We start from the raw sequence: 23,245 nt of genomic DNA on the forward strand, positions 1-23,245 counted from the left end.
TGGCGTAAATCATTTCTGAGACCTTAAGAATTTATGACAATAATTATACATAATTTAATAGGTAATTTCTATAAGTAATTTCTGATAATGATTTCTAAGATATAATAATCAAAGAAAGCAAATATGAGCTGAAAAAAAAAAAAATCAGCCAATGGACAAATGGAAAATTTCCGATTTTTTTCCTTTTTTTCTTTTTCATTATAATAATATGTAACATTATTTTGATATCATATTGTAATTTAATACTATAGTATAATTAGGATATTAACATAATTTTAACTTTGTGTGCATTTATTTTTACCTACAATTCATCCACTAGCAGCCCAGCCTACTTTAACTTCAAATCTATTTTATTCATATCATCACCTATTATAATCATTACAATTCATATTCATATTTACTCAAATAATATTATATTATTTCATATTCTGCTAGTGCTATTAGTTTCTCTCCTAGAATGTTTCCATCCCTACATTGGCAGTTTAACCTAAAATAATTAGTATTGAGCAAAGCCAGAGAAACTAAGAGTCTATAAAAACAAACCGTCTATTCTAAATCGAATCAAAATTTCTAAGTCAAAATAAGAAGGCAAATATTTTGCACACGGTATTCGCACATGTGTCTGAATCAAAAAGTAAATGAATTCTTGGCTTTTCTTTAAGTCTCAAAGTCCAATCGTCCTTAAGAGAACGGAATTGCATTAACTAAAACGGGTATGACACATCCAGTGTATGGAAAGTACTCGTATTCAGAAGATCATCCTCGATGGTTGACTGCACCACAGGGCGATGGTTCTCGCCCTGGCGGTCGGCCCTCAAAGAGAGACTTTTCATTGATCAGCTTGCCACATATTTCACTCTGCCAAAACAGCATCCCATTGAAGAGTGGATCGCCGTGTGAATATTGAGAGGTGCGACGCGAGGTGTTTTTTGGTGAACACCTCTTGCGAGGTTGCCGTTTCAGGACCCGTCTAGGGATTTTATCATCTCCTATTCGGATCACCTGCCCTAGGGATGTTCTAGCGAGTCTTTTAGATTTTATGTTTGTATAAATGAAGTGCCAAAGGCGAGAGCCTAGCATCCCAGAAACTATGAAAATAAACTGCAAGGAACAGAAAACACCAAAAAGAAAAGCTAAATATGTGTCATAAAAGAAAGATAAAAGATCGACACCTTAACTATAAATCGAAGAAGAACATTAAACCACAAGTGACTAACTGTTTTGTAACACCTTGGTGTTACAAAACTTTTGTAACACAAGGTGTTTACAAGTGTAAACACCTTGAGCCAAGGCTCAAGGTGTTTTTTCACAGTTAAAAAAGGTTTGGAAGAATAGGAAGATAAGTCTACAAACCAAGATTAGAATATTAGAAGCTACAGTGATAACAGTGGTCAAATATGGCTCTGAAGCATGGGCGCTCCGAAAAGCAGATGATGATTTGCTAGATGTTTTCCAGAGAAATTGCTTAAGGATTGTTCTGGGTACCCGACTGACTGACCGTATATCAAACTATAGGCTATACGAAAAATGTGGTTTAATACCGCTCTCTAGGGCTATAATGAAAGAAAGGTTGAGGTGTCTAGGGCACGTTGTGCGGATGAAGGATGACAGATTAACGAAGATTGTTCTTTTCGGCCAATTGTCTAGGGCTAAACGGAAAGCAGATCATCCCCGTCTGGGGTGGCAGGACGTCATAAAGAAAGATCTAAAGGAAATGGGAACTTCATGGGCGGGCGTAAAAATGGAGGCTTTGAATAGATTGGGATGGAGGAGGAGCGTGCGTAGCTGTGTTGGACTCAGGCGGCTAGGTGCTGCGGTGAGTTGTTAGTAGTAGTAGTACTAGTAGACTAGCTGTTTTCTTTTTACGTATTCGCAAAAGTTTAGAACTCCAATTTCTAGATCTACAATGCTATATTTATAATCTTGATCTACGTGCCCATGTTAGTATATGGAGAGAATATTTGGCGAACCAGAAAATAGAAGTAGCACGGATTTTGGTTGACACAGTAATTCCGTGGTTGAATGCTAATTGCTTGGCATTGAATGTCGCTAAGTGATTTAAATTCACTTTATATTTTTTCTTGTGACTTTCGTTTTTCTACAATTACGAGATGATGCTCTAGGGCCCTTATATATTTTATTTTTATAAATAAAAGTTATATTTTTATTTGTTTTAATACGCAAGTGCGCTGAATACCTCAAGTTGCAATTCTATGTTGTTTTGTTGTTTGGGCAAGGTACCAGCTTCCTTTACGGCGAGTGATTAGTTAGTTGCTAATTTTTATTTTGCTTTTTAGTGTGCGTGTGTTTTATTTGTCTCTTGTTTTGCTTTTGTCTGCTAGTTTTTATCTTTTGGTTTCTTTCTTCCTGCATTTCCAGTGCTTTCTGGAAATGCAGGTGCATTTCAGTGCTTTCTTGGGGTAGGGGGATTTGACATTTTAATTTTTTTGATGGTTTCTGCTGGATTACTAAAAAGTATTAGTTTTAGTAAAAAAAAATCTTCCAGAAAAACATACAGCATATCAGGGAGTGCATCAGTGGTGTCAAGACTGTTCAGAGACAGGGGGTAGATATAAGGCAAGATATATAAGCAAACAGAAGACTGAGAGTATGGTAGATAGAGGTGATCATATACAGGCCTAGGTAAGAGATACTGTAAACGGTGTTAATAACGGTGATACCAAGGGATATAGCCTGAGATGAGTAATATTCGTGGCACTTAATAAGAACAACTTCTCATTATTCTAAATCGAATTCAAGACTGGCATTAAAGTTTTAATCAGTTAGTACAAAATAAAATCTGAGTTTGACGTAAAACTCCCGCTTTGGTTGAGGATATCATCAGCAAATGAGACAAAGGATTTACGATAAAGAGAGGCCCCTTATACGCAATAAGAGGACTGTTGCTGAATTCAGAAATATTGAATTCAGAAATTCAGTACTGATTAAAACTCAGGTACATACTTCTTAGTCGCCAATAATTGCAAGATTGACTCCCTTTTTCGTAGCTTGGAGAAGCAAAGGGAATTTTACAATAAGGAAAGACATACCAAAGAAGGAAATCTTACGTCGTCTCCTCCAAGGATCAATTGAGTAACATAAACACTGGTGTCAATCGATGCATTTGCAACTACTGGTAATTCTATTTGCCCAGCCGATACCGAAGCAAAACCCAAAGCGGTGGAGAAGGCTGCTTATATTTCCTGCAACTCCTCAATAGATAATAATTTAAAAGGTTCGCATTGTGTTTTAAAAACAGTAATGGGACGGAAGGCCGCAAACTGGAATACCTGTCTTTGGGACGGGAGTAAGACCTCCAGTTCAAAAGGTAGAAGTTAAACCAACACCATCTGCATAGGAAGTGTCAAACGCTGTACCATAGCACAACCATTATTTTCTAGATGAAGATCACTAACTCCCGTCAATACCGGGAGATTTTATTTGCGATATGCAAAACCCTCTTTAAACAGGACAAGAGGACTATTATACTGTCATCTTCTTCTTCTTCTTCTATGTCACAGCAGGCAGGCTTTTCAGTAATACTATTTAGCCCTTTTCCTTTTGCTTCACTGTGGGCTACAAAGCTACTGGCTTGATTGTTTCTCATTTATTAGATATTTTCAGATATCTTTCAGTAGATCTTTTTGCTCAAGGAGTTCAAAAATAAGGTTATAGATGTTGATTTCAATGCTCTGTGTGCAGGGATAGTGGGCTAGGCTCTTGGCTGATAGTGAGATTTTGTTATGTTTGAAGCATTTTAACAGTTTACAAAGCAAGGTATGCTGTCATCTTTTACCTAGGCCTGGTCTTCTTCTTCTTCTTCTATTTCACAGCAGGCGGGCTTTTCAGTATTTACTATTTAGTCTTTTACCTAGGCCTGGTGGTATTCAAACAATTCAAACCCTCCTTTTTTTCTATAAACGGTTCTTTTTGTTGAATACATAAATCCTAGTTCAAAATCAAATTCAAAATTCTTTTGTTTTTTTTTCTTCGAGCCTTATTTTCGGGAGATTAATCGGGAGCCATTCTTTGGCATGCCCAAGCCATTCTTTGGCATGCCCGTAGTTGGTCGTATAATATAGTTCAGGAGCAAGACATAATAATTTAACCGTCTTCGCAACTCTTTATTTGTCGCATATTCGGTGTAACTGCAGTTTAAGATGCAGAAGAGGTAAAGCACCTCAAATACGAGGGAAAATTATTTTCGGGAAGACAATTATCAGATCCATTTCCTTAAAAGAAAATTACCAAAACTTCAATTGCTTCCATACATGGATGGATCACCTCTCGCTCGTCTTAATTTTCTTAAAATACATTCAAAAGTTCAATTATCAAAATGTTCTACAATAATAGAAGAGGTATTTCTCAATAGGTCTAAAAAAAGCTGCAAAATTTTGGCGAAATTTAACAGAATTGAGAAAAAAAAATATTTTCTATCTCAAGCGTCCAAGAGCGACTAAAGCATTAAGTCTAAGCCAATAGCATTAAGCTATCGTTTTTGCCAAATAAAATGGCTACAAAACTGAAGATATTACTGCCCTGAAGGTCATATCCTCCATCCCCAAGAGCTATATAAGAAATGCAAAGCAGATTTAGGTATAATCTTTTCTTTATAGGAAAAAAGGCTGAAATATTTAGTGTCGCTCACCAAAGATCCATATCCATAATAATTTCATTTCTTGAAACATTTCTATCATATACTTTCACTCCACCAATGCGCAGGGGCTGAAAGAAATATTGTCTTTAATTACAGATTTTAATAATAATTATATATTTTATGCTGCATGGAGTTTTAAACTTCTCCTTCTTCCGCTAAAATCAACTCTAACGTCCAAAACCAACGGGCATGACTGATATTTCCATTATTCATCGTCACTAGAAGTAGTAAAAAATTCAATACCGACTATACAAATTATATGAACGCATTAAAGGTAAGGTAAAGGATACAGCACCAGACCCTTAAAGTCCAAACCGGCGGTGCTGATCTCCGTCTCAAGGCCCTTCAGCCAGGAAGTGCAAAGGGGGGATGAGGGCCAGCCATGTTGTGCTTCCGCAAACCCTTCCTGCTTACCTTCCCCAGGTTTCTCCAGGCACCCATTGAGAGTTGGGTCGAATCTGGTCGAACTTGCAGAGTCAAGCCCCTAACCCCCATCTCAGACCAAATAATGGGATATACTATTGGGTACACAATATTTAAAGGAATATCGCAACAATAAACTCAAAATAACATTTTTACCTTCTAATGTGCTAAAAAATTAAAACTAAATATTTTTTGGGAACAAATCTCATTTCTTAAGACTAAAAGTGAGAATAAAATATGTTACGACTGCTTTTTCCGTTTTCAGCCTTAGTCGAATTCAGTTTTTCCAGACAGGAGGGAGACAATTTTCTTTTATTTTTTATTGCATATAGAGATACAAAAATTATTTTTAATATTTTAGTGTTTACTATTTTTAGTCTTCAATAAGTGTCTTAGGACTAAAAATTAATTTTTTTTTTCTGGAAGACTATGTTACGCTAAATAGCTTTAAAGTGTCAAGGACAGTTAAAATGAAATTTTATTTATTAAACTTTTAATAATTTTTACATTTTTACTATTAATTATCTTAATATTTATAACTTTTATTGTGTAAGGATTATTTTAATTGGTTAAGTGAAAACTTACACAACCATGTACATATATCTTAAAAAGGGAAAAAGTAGAAGATTTAATTTTTAACGAAAAAGACCGGCACATGCAGTGACACAATGTTTGATCATACCAGGCGCAAAGTATATGCCTGGGACTTAAAAACGATTACATTCATCAATTTTTGAACGTTTCAACGTTCAAGCGTTAAAACGCTATGAGAATTGTCCAATATTTCCGAGGTGAGATTGCATTTTCTCGAAGATTAAAAAGAAAAAAAAGCAAGTTTTCTCTAATGAAAGTAAAGAGTAACACTAAAAGCTAATTGAACAGAAATTATTTACTATATGAGGAGGGCTGCCTGCTCCTCAATACCCCTCTCTTCATGCTAAAGTTGTTTTAGTACTTTTAAAAAAGATTCTGATTCTAATTAAACGGCGCTTGTGTTTCAGGATTCGTTTTTAAATAATTGGGACAAAAGTTCAACACTTTAACGTAAAGAACGGGGTATTGAGGAGGGGCACCCCTTCATATACGGAATAATTTCTGTTCATTTAAAATATTTAATGTTACCCCGTCCTATCAGCGGGAACAATTTAATTTCTTTCCGTTTTCCAAATAATCCTAAGAAATACAACTCTCCCTCCATGGAAAATCCCCCTGACAAAATTGATCAAAAGAAATTTCCTCCTACATAAAATGCTACCCCAGAGAAACTACCCATGGACAATTTCATGCTCGCAGCAAAGACCCCCCCCCCCTCCCCGAAAATTTATTGTGGCCAATGCCGCCTGAGAATACTCCTTAGTATACTTTCATTTGAAATTTGTTCAAAGTGGACCCCTACCCCCCTGTGTTGAAATTGTTTCCTGAAAATCTCCTCCACCCCCCATGTAAAGTTTCTCCTACGGAAAATTGTCCCAAGGAGTATTTCTCCAAGTGATAATTCTCCCCATGAAGAATTTATCCCGTGTAAAATCCTTCCAAACAAAAATCCCCCAGATAATTCCAATTATACTGGAAATTTCTCCCAGAGCATCTCCACATGCAAAATGGAATCACCAACGAGAAGGAAGGACAAATAGTTCAAATTCCGTATCACCCATCAAATTTTCCTTAGCAATCCCCTAGAGAATTCCAATTCCACTGAAAATATCCCCCAGAGTATTTCCACATGTAAAATGGAATCACCAACGAGAAGGAAAGACAAATATTTCAAATTTCGTATATGAATTCTGGTAAATTCTCTCCGTGGAAATCTCTCCTGGAAAGTTCACCCCCAAAAACTTCTCTCCCAATGGAAAAATCTCCAATCGAAAATTTATCCTCAGAAAATCCTCCCCCCCCCAAGATATGTCTGAATGCTTTCCAATAATAAATACTATATGTAAACAATGGGCAAATGTCATAACTTTCAGCCGTTCCTACGGGGGCTTTGGGGGTTCATGTCATCCCAAAACCATACCAAAGGCATAGTTATTGGAACTGTCAACTATGCTGAACAAAATACTTATCTCAAAATTTTGATCGGATGGCTTTGGGAAAACAAGGGGGCATGGGAGGGGACCTAGTCGCCCTCAAATTTTTTTGATCACCCAAAAAGGGCACTAAAACTTTTAATATACTTTCAAATGAGCCCTCTCCCCATCTTCTCGGACCATTGGCTCTACACGATTACCTCTAGGAAGAATAAAGAAAAAAAGGAAAAAAAACGCATCCGTGACCTTTCTCCGGGCAAAAAATGACATTGTCCCCCAGGGCTGAAAAACCCAAGATACGCCTCTGCTAGTAACTCCATTTATTTCAGGACTTCATTAAATCATTATTCTTCATTATTAAATCATTATCATTATTCTTCATTATTCTTTAATGTCTAGGAAAAAAACAGAGAGAAACCATATAAAAAAACAAGCTTCTTCACAAGGAAATTTTTCAAAACTTGCCAAAAATAAACGAATTTTATGCAAAAAACAATTATTAGAAAAAATTTTAAAGTCTCGACCTTTCTTATGGAGGGAGAGGAGACAACAGCTATTAAGGAGTTATAAGCACTTGAAAATTCAATCAAAATGCCAAAAAAATTATATTTACTATTACAATGAATAAAATTTTAAGGAATACTGAGTCAAACTAATAAATTAGCGTTAAAAAAGCACTCAATATTAGTATTTTTTATACATTTTTCTCAATATGATTATTTTTCAATGGTGGGAGGGGGGGGAGCAATTCAATTTTGGTATTAACATGACTAGCTAAACTTATTTTTGTCTAAATACAAACAGTTTTAATCTTTGAATATAAGCAATTTTCTTTTGTGAAAATTTTAGGCGAATATTAATTTTCGATACAACACCTTAAATGAAGTATTCCTTCTTAGACCACACTGCCGTTCTATGACAAACAAATAAATTTTCAAATTGGGATGAATCCATTTATTTAGACAGTGAAAACAAGAGGTACAAAAGTCCAGATATTTTGATCACATATACAGCGACCGTCATCAGTAGAATTAGTAGTAAATCTACTGATGACGGTCGCTGTATCAGAATATCTGGACTTTCGTACCTGCTGTTTTCACTGTCTAAGTAAATTGATTTATCCCAATTTAAAATTTATTTGTTTGGCGAATAATAATATGAGCGTTCGGCACAACAATCCAACTGATTGGCTAATTGCTGCGTAACTTAAGATAATTTTTAATTTGGATAATTAGGGAATGTTTAATTTCCACGAATTTCCCTTTTAACTGTAAAAAAAATAAAGATTAGATCAAATTTTTTAAAGCTAACACCTCAAAATGTAAGCAGCAAACTCAGAAAGCATGAAATGGCAACTAGGTGAAAACAATAATATAATATTTCCTTACGATGGATCCAAGTCGGATTTTTTCAAAACGGAATCCATTGAGCTTGTATGCGTTCAACGCTTCACGAACAGATGGCTCAATTGACTCTTCAACGATTTTTTCAATGAATTTGGAGACATTGGGCCAGACAGACTTCAAAATCTAAAAAGATAATTTATTAAGTCAATTTTTAACAATATTGCATGCACGGTATGCAATATTGCACGAGTATCAACATTAATCAAACGGACGCTAATCATATTATTTTTATTTATATTTCATATCTTGTTCTAATTCTAAATTATTTTTTTTATTTAATTAAGCCCATGAATCGTTACAAACGCAATGATAAACAGGACAAAATGTAAAAAGAGGAAATAAAGAAGGAAAATTTACAACACAATACAAACATAATATAACATAAATTCGCAATGCATTCACTGCTTTAAAACAGAAATCCATGGTAATTTCATTGGCTTACGAAAATACATCACAGACGGAAACCAATGAACTTCAATGAACTTCATGGTAATTTCATTGGCTTACGAAAATACGTCACAGACAGAGACCAATGAACTTAAATGAACTTCATGGTAATTTCATTGGATTACGAAAATAAGTCACAGACGGAAACCCATGATCTTCATGGTAATTTCATTGGCTTACGAAAATACGTCACAGACGAAAACCAATGAACTTCATGGTAATTTCATTGGCTTACGAAAATACGTCACAGACGGAAACCAAAACTTCAATGAACTTCATAAGCATCAGTGAATATGCAGCTCCTGTATGGCATTTTGAACTGACGGCTGAGCAAAACGCCAGGCCAGAAAGAATTCAGAGAAGAGCTCTAATGATAGTATCAAAGCAGGCAGAAATTTCGTATGAAGCTGCTGACAAAGTTTAAAATACGAACTCTGAAAAAAAGAAGAGATAAACTCTGCATGGATTTCCGAAGAAAGTCTGATCCACCCAATCCACAAAACCCTTTTCTCCCTTCAATCCACAGCAAAACGACTCCCGCGCAGGGTTGCAGTGCCTGTTGAGAAACTTCAGCCGGTACGCTGTGCCCATCAGCGGCTAGCGAAAAGTTTTATGCCTAGTTTTGTAAATATATATATAACGAAAATCAGGAGGATTGATTAGTTTTGTTTTTTTTTAATATTCGCTTTCTAATCTGACTATACCAAAGAAATTTGGCAGTGCCATGAAGATTATGGTGAAAATAAAAGTTTATTTATCTATCTATTCTAATAAATTTATAAAAAAAAAAAAAAAAAAAGTAAGATTTTATAATATAAGAAATTACTAAGAAGATCACAAAATTATTGAGATGAAAGGTAAAAAGGCATAATAAAAAAAATGATTAAAAAACCTGACAAAGAAAATTCCAAAAAACAAAATCGTTTAGTTTCGTGGCACTGAATACTAAATTACAACAAAACGAGATTAATAAAAATAAAACTCAGTTAGTGAACAAAATGGGAAGCAAGTAGATATTTCGCAAAAAAAGCAACAACTGATTTTATGATTATAACAGCAAATAAGGGGAAAATGAACCGTAAGGACCTTGACCTATCTGGAAGGGGTCTAAGCCCAAAATTCCCTCCTCTGTATATCCCTGATTTTGCCATACACCGAATAACAAAAATAGCCAGTGACTAGGAGTTATTGAAGAAAAGCGGATCTAAAGAAGTTATTCTGTCTTCAAATCCTTGTGAAAACAGCGTAAATAATATAAAAAAATAATTTACCACAATCAAACTCGTGAGACACAAAAAAAGGAATTCAATGACAGTAAAGAGCAGGTTGAGAACATTGAATTTTACAGTTTTAGCTTTTAACATATTTCTGAACGTTTTTTCCAGGTAATTTCAGTTTTTAACGTTTTATAACATATGTTCGCTGCATATGTGATATTTGCTGTATAAGCTTTTGGGGTGTTATTCTGCAGCAATCCTACGGTTTTAGTGTTTAACATATTTGTTAACGTTTTTCAGTAACATCAGTTTTTAACGTTTTCTAGCATATGTTCGCCGTATATGTGATAATTGCTATATAAACTTTTGGCGTGTTATTCTGCAGCAATCCTACGGTTTTAGTTTTTAACACTTTTTTTAACGTTTTTGCACATAATATCAGTTTTTGACGTTTTATAACATATGTTCGCTGCATATGTGATATTTGCTGTATAAACTTTTGGCATGTTATTCTGCAGCAATCCTACGGTTTTAGTTTTTAACACTTTTTTTAACGTTTTTTCACGTAATTTTAGTTTTTAACGTTTTGTAACATATGTTCGCTGCATATGTGATATTTGCTGTATAACCTTTGGGGTGTTATCCTGCAGCAATCCTATGCTTTTAGTGTTTAACATATTTGTTAATGTTTTTCAGTAATATCAGTTTTTAACGTTTTCTAGCGTATGTTCGCCGTATATGTGATAATTGCTATATAAACTTTTGGCGTGTTATTCTGCAGCAATCCTACGGTTTTAGTTTTTAACACTTTATTTTAACGTTTTTTCACGTAATATCAGTTTTTGATGTTTTGTAAAGTATTGTTGCTGTATAAATTTTTGATGTATTATTCTACTGTAAACCTACGGGTTTAGCTTTTTTCGTAAGAGGACAATTTTGCTACAATTTGAATAGCTGAGATTTAATTTTTTTTTTTTAATTTTAATTTATTTACGTTGTTGTTTTTTAGATTGAACAATACGTCAGAAACGAGCAAAAAAGACGTGATAATTAGAAAACGTTTTGAAATTGCTAATTTTTTAGGCTAGTTTATATAATTCTTTTAGAAAAAGTGGAGTGATTTCATAATTTTGGATCAATGAACTGATATATCCAAAATTAATGAATGCAATTATATAAGTAGCTTCCGGTGCAAATTATAGCTATAGGCTTGTCAAAAATAGAATGTTTCACAAGAAACACTAACCTTAAGAAGGTGGTTTATTTATGACACATATATTAAAGCAAAGTATTATATTAGCCCCGCTGAATGTACATTGGAGGGGCCTTCTTCCTCCTCAAAACGTTTGGAAGAATAGAAAGGTAAGTCTGCAAACCATGATTAGAATCTTGGAAGCTACAGTGATGACAGTGGTCAAATATAGTTCAGAAGAATGAGCCCCGAACAACGGATGAAGATTTACTATATGTTTTCCAGAGAAATTATCTACGGATTGTTCTGGGTACACGGCTGACCGACCGTGTTTCAAACAGCAGGCTGTGAAAAAAGTGCGGTTGAATCCCACTTTCTAGGACTATAATGAAAGAAAGGTTGAGACGGCTAGGTCACGTTCTATAGATGAACGATGACTCATTGCCGAGGATTGTCCTTTTCGGCCAACCGACTAGGGCTAAAGGGAAAGCAGGTCGTCCGCTGTTGAGATGGGAGGATATTGTAAAGGAATATTTTAAGGGGAATGGAAACTTCCAGGGAGGGTGTAAAGAGGGGGGCTTTGAATAGATTAGGATGGAGAGATTAGGAATTATTGTTAATTATTTTGTTTGAACGGGAGTCAAATATTTTGTTTGAATGACTGGCCCTCACCTTTTATAAGCAACTTTGGGTCATTCTCTAAGAAAACGGCTAAACAATGTCATAGTTCTGCCTCAGATTTAATAAATCGAGACTAACGAATCCACTGATTTAAGTATCTTGTCCTTTCAGAACAAGCTACAGCTGTAGTTCGTACGTAAACGTTCAACTAAGAAGGAATTACATTTTGTTGGAAGTAAAAATTGTAAAACTTTTGCATAGATAGAAGATGGCGATCCTAGTTCATTAACAATTAATTGTAAAAACTACCAATAATCACAATTAGAAAAGTGTTTCATATTAGGATATAATTCAGATATGTTGTTAGAAGGCCCATATTCAGGGGGGATACCCATATCCACCAAATATAGGCCCATATCCAGGTGGTATATATATATATATAGTGTGATGATGATGTGTGTGTGTGTGTGTATATATATATATATATATATATATATATATATATATATATATATATATATATATATATATATATATATATATATATATATATATATATATATATATATATATATATATATATATATATATATATATATATATATATATATATATATATATATATATATATATATATATATATATATATATATATATATATATATATATATAACCTGAATTAGATTTACGCTTTTAGCTATTGTGCCAAGCCCCTTGAGGTAGGTCGTATGTGGGAAGAGGGGGCACCTGGTTTTTCACAAACTATAGACCTATTCATTCTGGTAATAAACTGATGGAATAGCACGAAGTCACTAGTGCTACTAAATTGGAGGGAAAGCTCAAGCTCGTATTCCCCCCCCCCTCCAAATCTCGGTATTTGTATGATTTTTTTTACTTTCTAACTTTTTCTTAAAGTCCGAATATATGTTAAATATGTGATAAAAAAATTATGATGTTAAGGTAAATAAAACAATAGTAATAGATAGTAGATAGTAAGATCATCCTTTTCAGCCAACTTTCTAGGGTCAAACTAAAAGCAAGTCGTCCCCGAATGGAGTGGGAGCAGGTCCTAAGAAAGGATTTAGGGGAAATTACAAGTTCTTGTGAGGGTGTAGGGGGACAGGCTTTGAATAGATTGGGATTAAGGAGAAGGAGGAGTGTTAGTGGTAGTATATAGCAAATGGCATTGCTAGTTAATAAAATTGGTTGCAATTAGCTACCATTTTTCAAATTTGGCAACTTTTTCATACTAAGATATAACACACAAAAATATTATACCCGTTTTTCTATATTTTCATTTGTTTAAATTTATAGTTTACAAGTTATTTATTTAAATAAATGGTAAATGAATAGCATTATAGGGAATAAATGTATGTTTTAAATATCATGACAAAAGACATACATATATATGGTACCATGAAAAATAACTAGACAAAAAATTAAAGATCATACCCTATTAACCCATTCCGCTCTTTCATAGTCAGGAAAAAATACCTAGAAAAAAAGAAAATTAATAGGTAAATAACAATAAATATATTGTGCAAAAGTACAACAATATAAAAAGAGGATGGAAACTAAAATAGAAAGACTAAAAAAAAGATAACAAAATAATAGAAAATAAAACTATAAATTACGATAAACTCCAAAAGCAAAATTTTAATTTTAGCCAATAAAAGTTTCTTTGCAGTTTGGTAATATTTTCAAAAACTAATGATAATACACAGCATAAAGCAGTTTTTCACCCTTTTCTTCCCGAAAGCCGATTTTAGTTTAAGAGACCATCGCTCGATTGAGTGAAGAACAAATTCTTATAATTTTTTACACAGTCCCCTCTCCCCTCGGGAAAAACAAAGACTTTCATACTTAGGCAGATCAATCCAGAACCTATTCATTTTAGCTTTAATGAAGGTATTAATACATATTGTAACACATCTAAAACACTTAAATTTATTACCATACCCCTATTCCCTGAGAATTGTCCCTACCGCCCTCCTTGAATATGTACTAAACGAAGAACAAATTATTATGACATTTAACAGTGTAAGAAAATATGAATCATATTGAAATATAAATTAAGGGTACAGTTGCAAATTCAAAAGAATTTGCATTTGGTAGTGAATTACAGTTGGTCCCAATTCGGTCCCAGATGCCACTTGCTTTGGTTCTTTATTTGCTTGCTATGACCAAACTAATGTCATCAGTAATTAAGTAACACCATCAAACTCACTCAAAGCATCAAATAATTACTCATGCACTATCATATCACGCTCATCATCATGCATAAACACCAATCATCGTTAAATCCTCACTTATACATCAACAAATCCCTATCAACATTATCAGACCAAACTAATATCATCAGTAATTAAGTAAAACCATCAAATTCACTCAAAGCATCAAATAATTACTCGTGCACTATCATATCACACTCATCATCATGCATCAAACACCAAACATCGTTAAATCATCACTTATACATCAACAAATCCCTATCAACATTATTAGACCAAACTAATGTCATCAGTAATTAAGTAACACCATCAAACTCACTCAAAGCATTAAATTATCACTCGTGCACTATCAAATCACGCTCATCATCATGCATAAACACCAATCATCGTTCAATCATCACTTATACATCAACAAATCCCTATCAACATTATCAGACCAAACTAATGTCATCAGTAATTAAGTAAAACCATCAAACTCACTCAAAGCATCAAATTATCACTCTTGCACTATCAAATCACACTCATCATCATGCATCAAACACCAATCATCGTTCAATCATCACTTATACATCAACAAATCCCTATCAACATTATCAGACCAAACTAATATCATCAGTAATTAAGTAAAACCATCAAATTCACTCAAAGCATCAAATTATTACTCGTGCACTATCATATCACACTCATCATCATGCATCAAACACCAACCATCGTTCAATCATCACTTATACATCAACAAATCCCTATCAACATTATTAGACCAAACTAATATCATCAGTAATTAAGTAACACCATCAAATTCACTCAAAGCATCAAATTATCACTCATGCACTATCATATCACGCTCATCATCATGCATCAAACACCAATCATCGTTCAATCATCACTTATACATCAACAAATCCCTATCAACATTATCAGACCAAACTAATATCATCAGTAATTAAGTAAAACCCTGAAACTGACTCAAAGCATCAAATTATCACTCGTGCACTATCAAATCACGCTCATCATCATGCATAAACACCAATCATCGTTAAATCCTCACTTATACATCAATAAATCCCTATCAACATTATCAGATAATAACTGTCATCAACCAGTAAACTAGAGTCATAACCAAATCAATGGATCACTAATATTATTTTTAGCTATACTGATATCATCAAAGCCAGCATGATGTATCAATCATATTCGTAAAGTCTCTTTGGCTTGGAAAACGAGGGGTGAGGGCTGGTAACCCAATTCATACTCGGCTCACAAGTTTTCAGCAAAAAATATAAAAGCTACTCCATCTGTTACTCAATTAACAATGACCCTGCATTGGGCCAGGGACGTAAACAGGGAGAGGGCTTTCGGCCAAGGCCTCCTCAAAATCAAAAATTTTCTTGAATTTCAGGGGACTTTTTGTTCAAAACATCAAATGTTTTTTTTTTCATTATTGCTCCTCTACCCCCGAAAAAAAATTTTGTCCGTGCGTGTTTGCATTGAAAATCAAGCTGATAGCAATTTAGAAATTATTCATTCAGTTTTGCAACATGGCAACAATAAGACTAAAAGGGGAAAAAAATCAGGTTGATCCATGACAAACCAACGTTATCTATCATAATCCACGAAATGATAATCCTTTTGGGTAACGCTACCCTCTACACGGGTATAGTCCTTTTAAGCTCCAAGAAATCCCTTGCTTCAGTGCCAAAGGCTCTTCTTTTATATGCTCCCCTTTGGAGCTTATACTACTCTTTGTAGTAGTGAAGGTAAAGGATACGACGTCATACTTCACAGCCCACACTGGCAGTGCTGATCTCTATTTCATGGCCCTTCAGCCATGAAATGCGATAGCTGGTTGGGCGTCAGCCATCCTTTGCTTTCGAACAGCAGAACAGCATCCCTCCCTGCCCTCCCTGAGCAGCAGAGTACTGTGAATGCACTTGACCTATATCAACTTGTTATTTCCAATTTATGAAAGGAGGGGGGGGGGTTCTAACCCACGATCAGGAGCTTCTCGATATAGATATGAATGAAAATCGCATCACAACGCATTTTCATTGCATCACAAAAGTTCAGCTAAGACTGACAAAACAGTTTATTGTTACATCTTATTAAATTACGAGCTTTTTTGGCGTCTAACCTGGTAATGTGGAATGATACAAGTACTTAAAAATATACTAATACAGACAACTTCATCTCCTGAATTCAACAGGAAGATCCATGCTGCAATAACATTGCGTCTTTATATGGAGATCCTGTGGATCCCCAACAAAGGATCCAGGGGATCTTCACTTTCAGAAAAGAATCTTGAATAGCTGGAAATTGGAATTTACCAATTCTGACTATCCCCACCGTTCAAACCCATGTGTCTCTTTTCTAATATACAAATTAATCAGGGGCCGCGGAAAAATATTTGGGTCAAGTCTTTCTCCACAAGTAATCCATCTTTTCATCAGTGTCAACAACTTACTGGACATAAAACTACACAGAATAGTTGATTTTCTTTTTTTTTCGTGCCAAATTAGAATTAACGTAAGTATAGACTGTATAAAACTAAACTGCACCGGAGTCGGGGAGGGAGGGGTGTCAACAGATTCATAGAAACGTAAAGTGAAAACTGCACAGGATCAAACTGCGCAAAGCACCGGATTAACCACTTTCAATACAGATACAAAAACTATATGAACTCAAAAAATAATCTGGAGTAATAATTTATAAAAATTTATAAAATTAGTTCACAACTAAAGAAATAATTTAGCATGCTCTAAAAAGAACTTACAATTCCAAGAAAAGTCATGCGTCTAATGTGCGAGGCAAATTTATACGATGCAATTATTACAACACATCCTGGCCTTTATTATTCTTAGTCAAACAAAAGTAAAATCCATTTTCCAGTCCATAAAGCAAAATTTTGAAAAATCTACAGGATAGGGTCTTAGTTTTTTCTTTTATTTATCAGAAGATTGTTATTTCTTTATTAATCTATTCATTCGACTACTCAATAACTCATTTTTTCTTCATGCAAAACTAGAAAAGATGAAAAAAAGCGCTTGTGAATTTACCATAAACTATGAATATACAAAATTATGTGGTTATTTATGTGTTCTTAAATTCATTGCTATGTTACGCTCTGCTACGTAATTGTGATGCTAAGTTTTTAATCGGTTGATTTGGCCCTCCATTATTACCTCTTTTATTAAAGAAGAAAAACTCTTGCCCATTATCTTATTTATACATGATAAAGTGAGCCATTTAGTTTTTTTATGTAGAAAAAATAAGGTTATGAATCTTTCCATAAATAATAAAAACAAAAGGGTATTTTGTTATTTTTGTTGAGCATAGCTAATAAGGACAGTGTGGCTCTCAAATAACGCTTTTTGTATTAAGGAAGAAGAGCTTCCTTTTCCATTCAGACAAGGCCGTACCCAGGTTTTTTTCGGAGGGGGTTTTACTCAAAGATTTTTTTTTGGGGGGGGGGGCACAAAAAACATCAAAAAACACATAATAAATTTGTTTATATCCATTTTTGTTACGTTTTTACGAGCCAAAAAAACATTTCCGGAGGAGTTCAAACCTCCCTAAGCCCCCCCCCTCTCTAGGTACGGCCTTGCATTCAGATATGAAAAACGGAATTATTTTTACCTTCTCCAAATGTCCTAGAGAAATTCCCATCGATTTAAGTTGGCCAGAAGTTGAAATTTCAAGTTCAAATTATTACTTTTAACAACCATAAATAAACTAAAAAAATAACCTTTTGGGCTGGAGAAAACCCTATGAGGGTTTACGGTCACGCAAAAGTCCAAACAACTACTTACCTAACGAATCAAATAATAAGATAAATGTAAAGAAAAATAATAATAACATACCCAATCTCTATCACTCATCAATACCCACTCCCCCATCCCACCCTCCTTTCCTTTAAAACCCCGCCTCCTAGGAGGTCCTTTCATTAAATAGAGGCAATTAAAAGAGATTTACTGCACGATTTAGAAGAGAAAATGTAGTTTGACCCCACTTTCTCATCCTAACTGAAAGAAAGTTGTAGCGGGCTAGCTCTGGTTTTACGCCTGTAGCTTCCCAAGTACCATGCTTTTTCAGGGTCAAATCTGGGGCCAAAAAAGCAGGGCGTTCTCAAATGGGACTGGAAAAAGTCATAAGTAAGGATTTAAAAGAAATAGAGGCTACATGGGAGGGAATAAAAAAAGGAGATCGAGATTGAGGTATAGATGTTGGGAAAACGAGAGGTTAAGATGTAGAGGTTAGATATTTCTAAATGTATGAAGCTGCACAATCATGCATTTACGAGAGCATTAAGCTAGAAGCGTAGAAGCCAGGAAAAGCCGATACTTAGAATATGAACGGGATGGGATTACAAGAAATGACCTTAATTCTTTAGGGATTTCACGTCAGGTGACCAAAGGAGAGGCTTTAAGCCGAGTTGAATGGAGAGGTATTTGCTTTTAGGTGGCCCGTGAGAAATTTCAGAAAAAAAGTGGTATTTCTACCGTCAGGTGGAACGGGTTAGAGCTCATCGAGATGGAACGGTATTTATTTTTAGATGGCTTACTGCCGCGACGCGTTTCCCAACGAAGTGGTAACTCTGCCGTCAAATGGAGCGGGATGGATCAGAGCGTGATGGAAGCGCATTTGCTTTTAGGTGGCTTAATGTCGCCATGAGTTTCGTGACGAAGTGGTATCTCTACCGTCAGTGGCTTAAAATGTTCCACAGCTTACAAAGATTTTGTGGACTCAGGATGGTAAGTCAATAGCAAAAAGCTGCATGATATATTTCAAAAGGCTAACATGTCCAAAAAACTCACAAATTTGGCAATCGATTCAGACAAATTAATAACGGGGAATAATAGATCAAAGTTATTAGGGTCATTGCAGGTAGGGATTTTCGGTGGCTTATTTGAGAAATGCCTTCACAACCTTTAAAAATTGTCTCCCGTAGGGTTTAAGCTGTCAAATTCACTAGTGGATACTCATAAATAAATATTCAAAATGTTTTTTTTCTAGAATGAAGCAATCCTTTAACAACCTTCACGACTTGAAAATTCGGTGGAATTCGATGCATTCATATATATGAAGAATTTCAATCAGGTAAGAAATTCATACATTCAAGTAGGTAAGCCTGTTTAACGGTAAAACTCCTTGTGACAATTTCAAATTATAAAAAAAAAACTTAGAAATGTCTTCATAAAAATTTCGACCGCGGCTAGAATTAAGGTTTGGAACAGGGGTCAATGGTGTGATTCTGTAGGCTCAGCCCGAGTCGAACCAACTCTAAATGGGTACCTGGAGTAATCTAGGGAGGAAACACGGGAACCGTCGGAGGATTTGCCCCCCACCCTGCATTGTACTCCCGGCCAAAGACAGTGAATCAGGAGATCCGTATCTGTGCAACGCAGACCATTGTACAGTATAGGAAAAGGTTTTTAAGTAGAATTAAGAAAAAAGGCAACTGAATAACTAAGAAACAGACACGAACGTCCAGACTCGAATTTCCCCGTGGCTTTGACCGTGGCAACGAAATTTTGACTGAGGCTAGAATTAAGAACAAAAGCAATTGAATAACTAAGAAACAGACCAGAATGTTCAGGCTCACATAATTGAGACATACCATTCTCAACTGACCATTTCATTGACATTGGCATTGACAATTGCCTTCCATTGACAATTTCAGAACCGTATCCCATCAAAGCCTTTCATCAATTCTCTTAAATAATAGCCAATGTTGAATAGTCAAATGAATACGAAGTTAAATATCAAACGAAAACATCAGTTATGAAATGAAATCAAATAGTCAAAATGAATAGTCAAAATGTACATCTACTGCTCCTGCACCCATGATGCATTCAACTCGTTGCTTTAAAAAAAAGTAGTTCTGTGCCTTAGGAAAATGTTATGCATTCAAGCAGGCAAGTCAATATAATAAAAAAGCTTCTTGTAACGTTTTCCAATTATACCAAAGGAACTTAGAAATATCTACGAAAAGCTTGTAAATGTGGCTAGAATTGAGAAAGGTAAAAAAGACCAAAATGTCAAGAAAAGTCAAAGAAATGTCTAAGAAAAGCTTGTAAATGCGGCTAGAATTAAGAAAGGTACAAAAGACCAAAATGTTAAGAAAAGTCTAAGAAATGTCTAAGAAAAGCTTGTAAATGCGGCTAGATATGAGAAAGCTACAAAAGACAAAAATGTTAAGAAAAGTCTAAGAAATGTCTAAGAAAAGCTTGTAAATGCGGCTAAATTTGAGAAAATTACAAAAGACCAAAATGTCAAGAAAAGTCAAAGAAATGTCTAAGAAAAGCTTGTAAATGCGGCTAGAATTGAGAAAGGTACAAAAGACCAAAATGTCAAGAAAAGTCTAAGAAATGTCTAAGAAAAGTCTAAGAAATGTCTAAGAAAAGCTTGTAAATGCGGCTAGAATTGAGAAAGGTACAAAAGACCAAAATACCAAGAAAAGTCTAAGAAATGTCTAAGAAAAGCTTGTAAATGCGGCTAAATTTGAGAAAATTACAAAAGACCAAAATGTTAAGAAAAGTCTAAGAAATGTCTAAGAAAAGCTTGTAAATGCGGCTAGAATTGAGAAAGGTACAAAAGACCAAAATGTCAAGAAAAGTCTAAGAAATGTCTAAGAACAGCTTGTAAATGCGGCTAGATATGAGAAAGCTACAAAAGACAAAAATGTTAAGAAAAGTCTAAGAAATGTCTAAGAAAAGCTTGTAAATGCGGCTAGAATTGAGAAAGGTACAAAAGACCAAAATGCCAAGAAAAGTCTAAGAAATGTCTAAGAAAAGCTTGTAAATGCGGCTAGAATTGAGAAAGGTACAAAAGACCAAAATGTTAAGAAAAGTCTAAGAAATGTCTAAGAAAAGCTTGTAAATGCGGCTAGAATTGAGAAAGGTACAAAAGACCAAAATGTTAAGAAAAGTCTAAGAAATGTCTAAGAAAAGCTTGTAAATGCGGCTAGAATTAGAAAGGTACAAAAGACCAAAATGCCAAGAAAAGTCAAAGAAATGTCTAAGAAAAGCTTGTAAATGCGGCTAGAATTGAGGAAGCTACAAAAGACCAAAATGTCAAGAAAAGTCTAAGAAATGTCTAAGAAAAGTTTGTAAATGCGGCTAGAATTAGAAAGGTACAAAAGACCAAAATGTCAAGAAAAGTCTAAGAAATGTCTAAGAAAAGCTTGTAAATGCGGCTATAATTGAGAAAGGTACAAAAGACCAAAATGTCATGAAAAGTAAAGGAAATGTCTAAGAAAAGCTTGTAACTGCGGCTAGAATTGAGAAAGGTACAAAAGACCAAAATGTCAAGAAAAGTCTAAGAAATGTCTAAGAAAAGCTTGTAAATGTGGCTAGAATTGAGAAAGGTACAAAAGACCAAAATGTCAAGAAAAGTCAAAGAAATGTCAAAGAAAAGCTTGTAAATGCGGCTGAATTTGAGAAAATTACAAAAGACCAAAATGTCAAGAAAAGTCAAAGAAATGTCTAAGAAAAGCTTGTAAATGCGGCTAGAATTGAGAAAGGTACAAAAGACCAAAATGTCAAGAAAAGTCTAAGAGATGTCTAAGAAAAGCTTGTAAATACGGCTAGAATTGAGAAAGGTACAAAAGACCAAAATGTCAAGAAAAGTCAAAGAAATGTCTAAGAAAATCTTGTAAATGCGGCTAGATTTGAGAAAGGTACAAAAGACCAAAATGTCAAGATAAGTCTAAGAAATGTCTAAGAAAAGCTTGTAAATGCGGCTAGAATTGAGAAAGGTACAAAAGACCAAAATGTTAAGAAAAGTCAAAGAAATGTCTAAGAAAAGCTTGTAAATGCGAGTAGAGATGCCCCTATTGACACGATCGCTCACCCCTGCTGCCACCTACAACTTTTTTGCACCCCAAATATGGGCATAGAGTCCCTAGAGAGAACATGTGGTTAATGGGGTCAATGACCTCTTTCTCCAGGTGTGTTTTTGGCACGCTCTCAGCGAATGTTATGATCCAGAAATAGTATTTGTTGTTGTTTCCGAGGCAAATGTCAAGGTCAATGTTGTTGTAAGTGCACGCTCTCAGCGAATGTTATGATCCAGAAATAGTATTTGTTGTTGATGCTCGAGCCAAATGTTATGAGTGTCCAGGAAACCGTTAGATCACGTGTTTCCTTCTCAGCCAATCAGAGGGCTTGTTACATATTAGCGGCGGAGGGAATATAAGGAAAGAATTTTTGCTATAGTTTTATTAGTCTGTGAATAGGATTCACTAAGTTTTTAGTTAGCAGTGTAATAACATGAGTGAACAAGTTGAGTTAGAAATATCCTTTTATTGCAACTGTTCTATTTGTAAAGGACATTTTCATGATTTTGAACATTCTGATGAACCTACTGCATGTTTAGACAGCATAGAGGCAGTGATAAAAGTGAAGAATCTGGAGGAAATGAGAAGAAAAATTATTTATGATACGGAGAGAAATTTATACCGATTGCAAGTAAGCTCACATAAAAGAAGGGTTGATATGACAGAAAAGGAAGATCGAAAGAAGAAGAGACTGGGAAAAGAGGACTTTCTCTATAGTGTAAAAGACAGCAGTGAAAACCCAATGAAAAATGTATATAGTGCAAGATATAACACTAAATATTACGATGAATATGTTCTAAGAGAAGCGAAAAAGTGGCACTTTAAGAGACAACATAAGAGGTCATTCTACGAAATGGATTTTAAACAACGAAAACCGTTGTGGAAGAGTTCTCATATATGATTTAACGATAAATCTAATTATTGATATGCATAATGAGTTTTATATTATAATCATACAATAAATTTGATTGTACTATTTTTATTTTCTCATACTAGATATGTATAGAATAAGGATACCAGCAGAGACTTCTTTACATGAATAGTTCAGTTTTATTAGGAGAGTATTATCAGTACACAACCAAGTTTTCTATCAATGATAAAAAATAAAGGATTCTTCTAAATATTTTTATTCATTTGTCAAATCAATGTATATAACGCTTTTTAAATATAAAATATCATTATCATCATCA

At 34.6% G+C, this 23,245-nt stretch overlaps 1 protein-coding gene across 6 annotated transcripts in view; it reads right to left on the reverse strand.

Annotated features, from left to right (window-relative positions):
• The window catches only part of Esyt2 (extended synaptotagmin-like protein 2), a 234,103-nt gene that overhangs the window by 130,148 nt on the left and 80,710 nt on the right, over window positions 1-23,245 (reverse strand). For all 6 annotated transcript variants that reach the window (XM_089104783.1, XM_089104781.1, XM_089104780.1 and 3 more), the window contains exons 4-6: window positions 13,443-13,484; window positions 8,496-8,636; window positions 4,649-4,725 (exon numbers count right to left, since the gene is read on the reverse strand). In XM_089104783.1, coding sequence (XP_088960909.1) covers window positions 4,649-4,725; window positions 8,496-8,636; window positions 13,443-13,484 — 260 coding nt within the window. The remainder of the gene's footprint in view (window positions 1-4,648; window positions 4,726-8,495; window positions 8,637-13,442; window positions 13,485-23,245) is intronic.

This window comes from Artemia sp. Qi Xiang Cuo, chromosome 19 (assembly GCF_049724085.1).
Source record: "Artemia sp. Qi Xiang Cuo chromosome 19, ASM4972408v1, whole genome shotgun sequence".
NCBI classification, from domain to species: Eukaryota; Metazoa; Arthropoda; class Branchiopoda; order Anostraca; family Artemiidae; genus Artemia; species Artemia sp. Qi Xiang Cuo.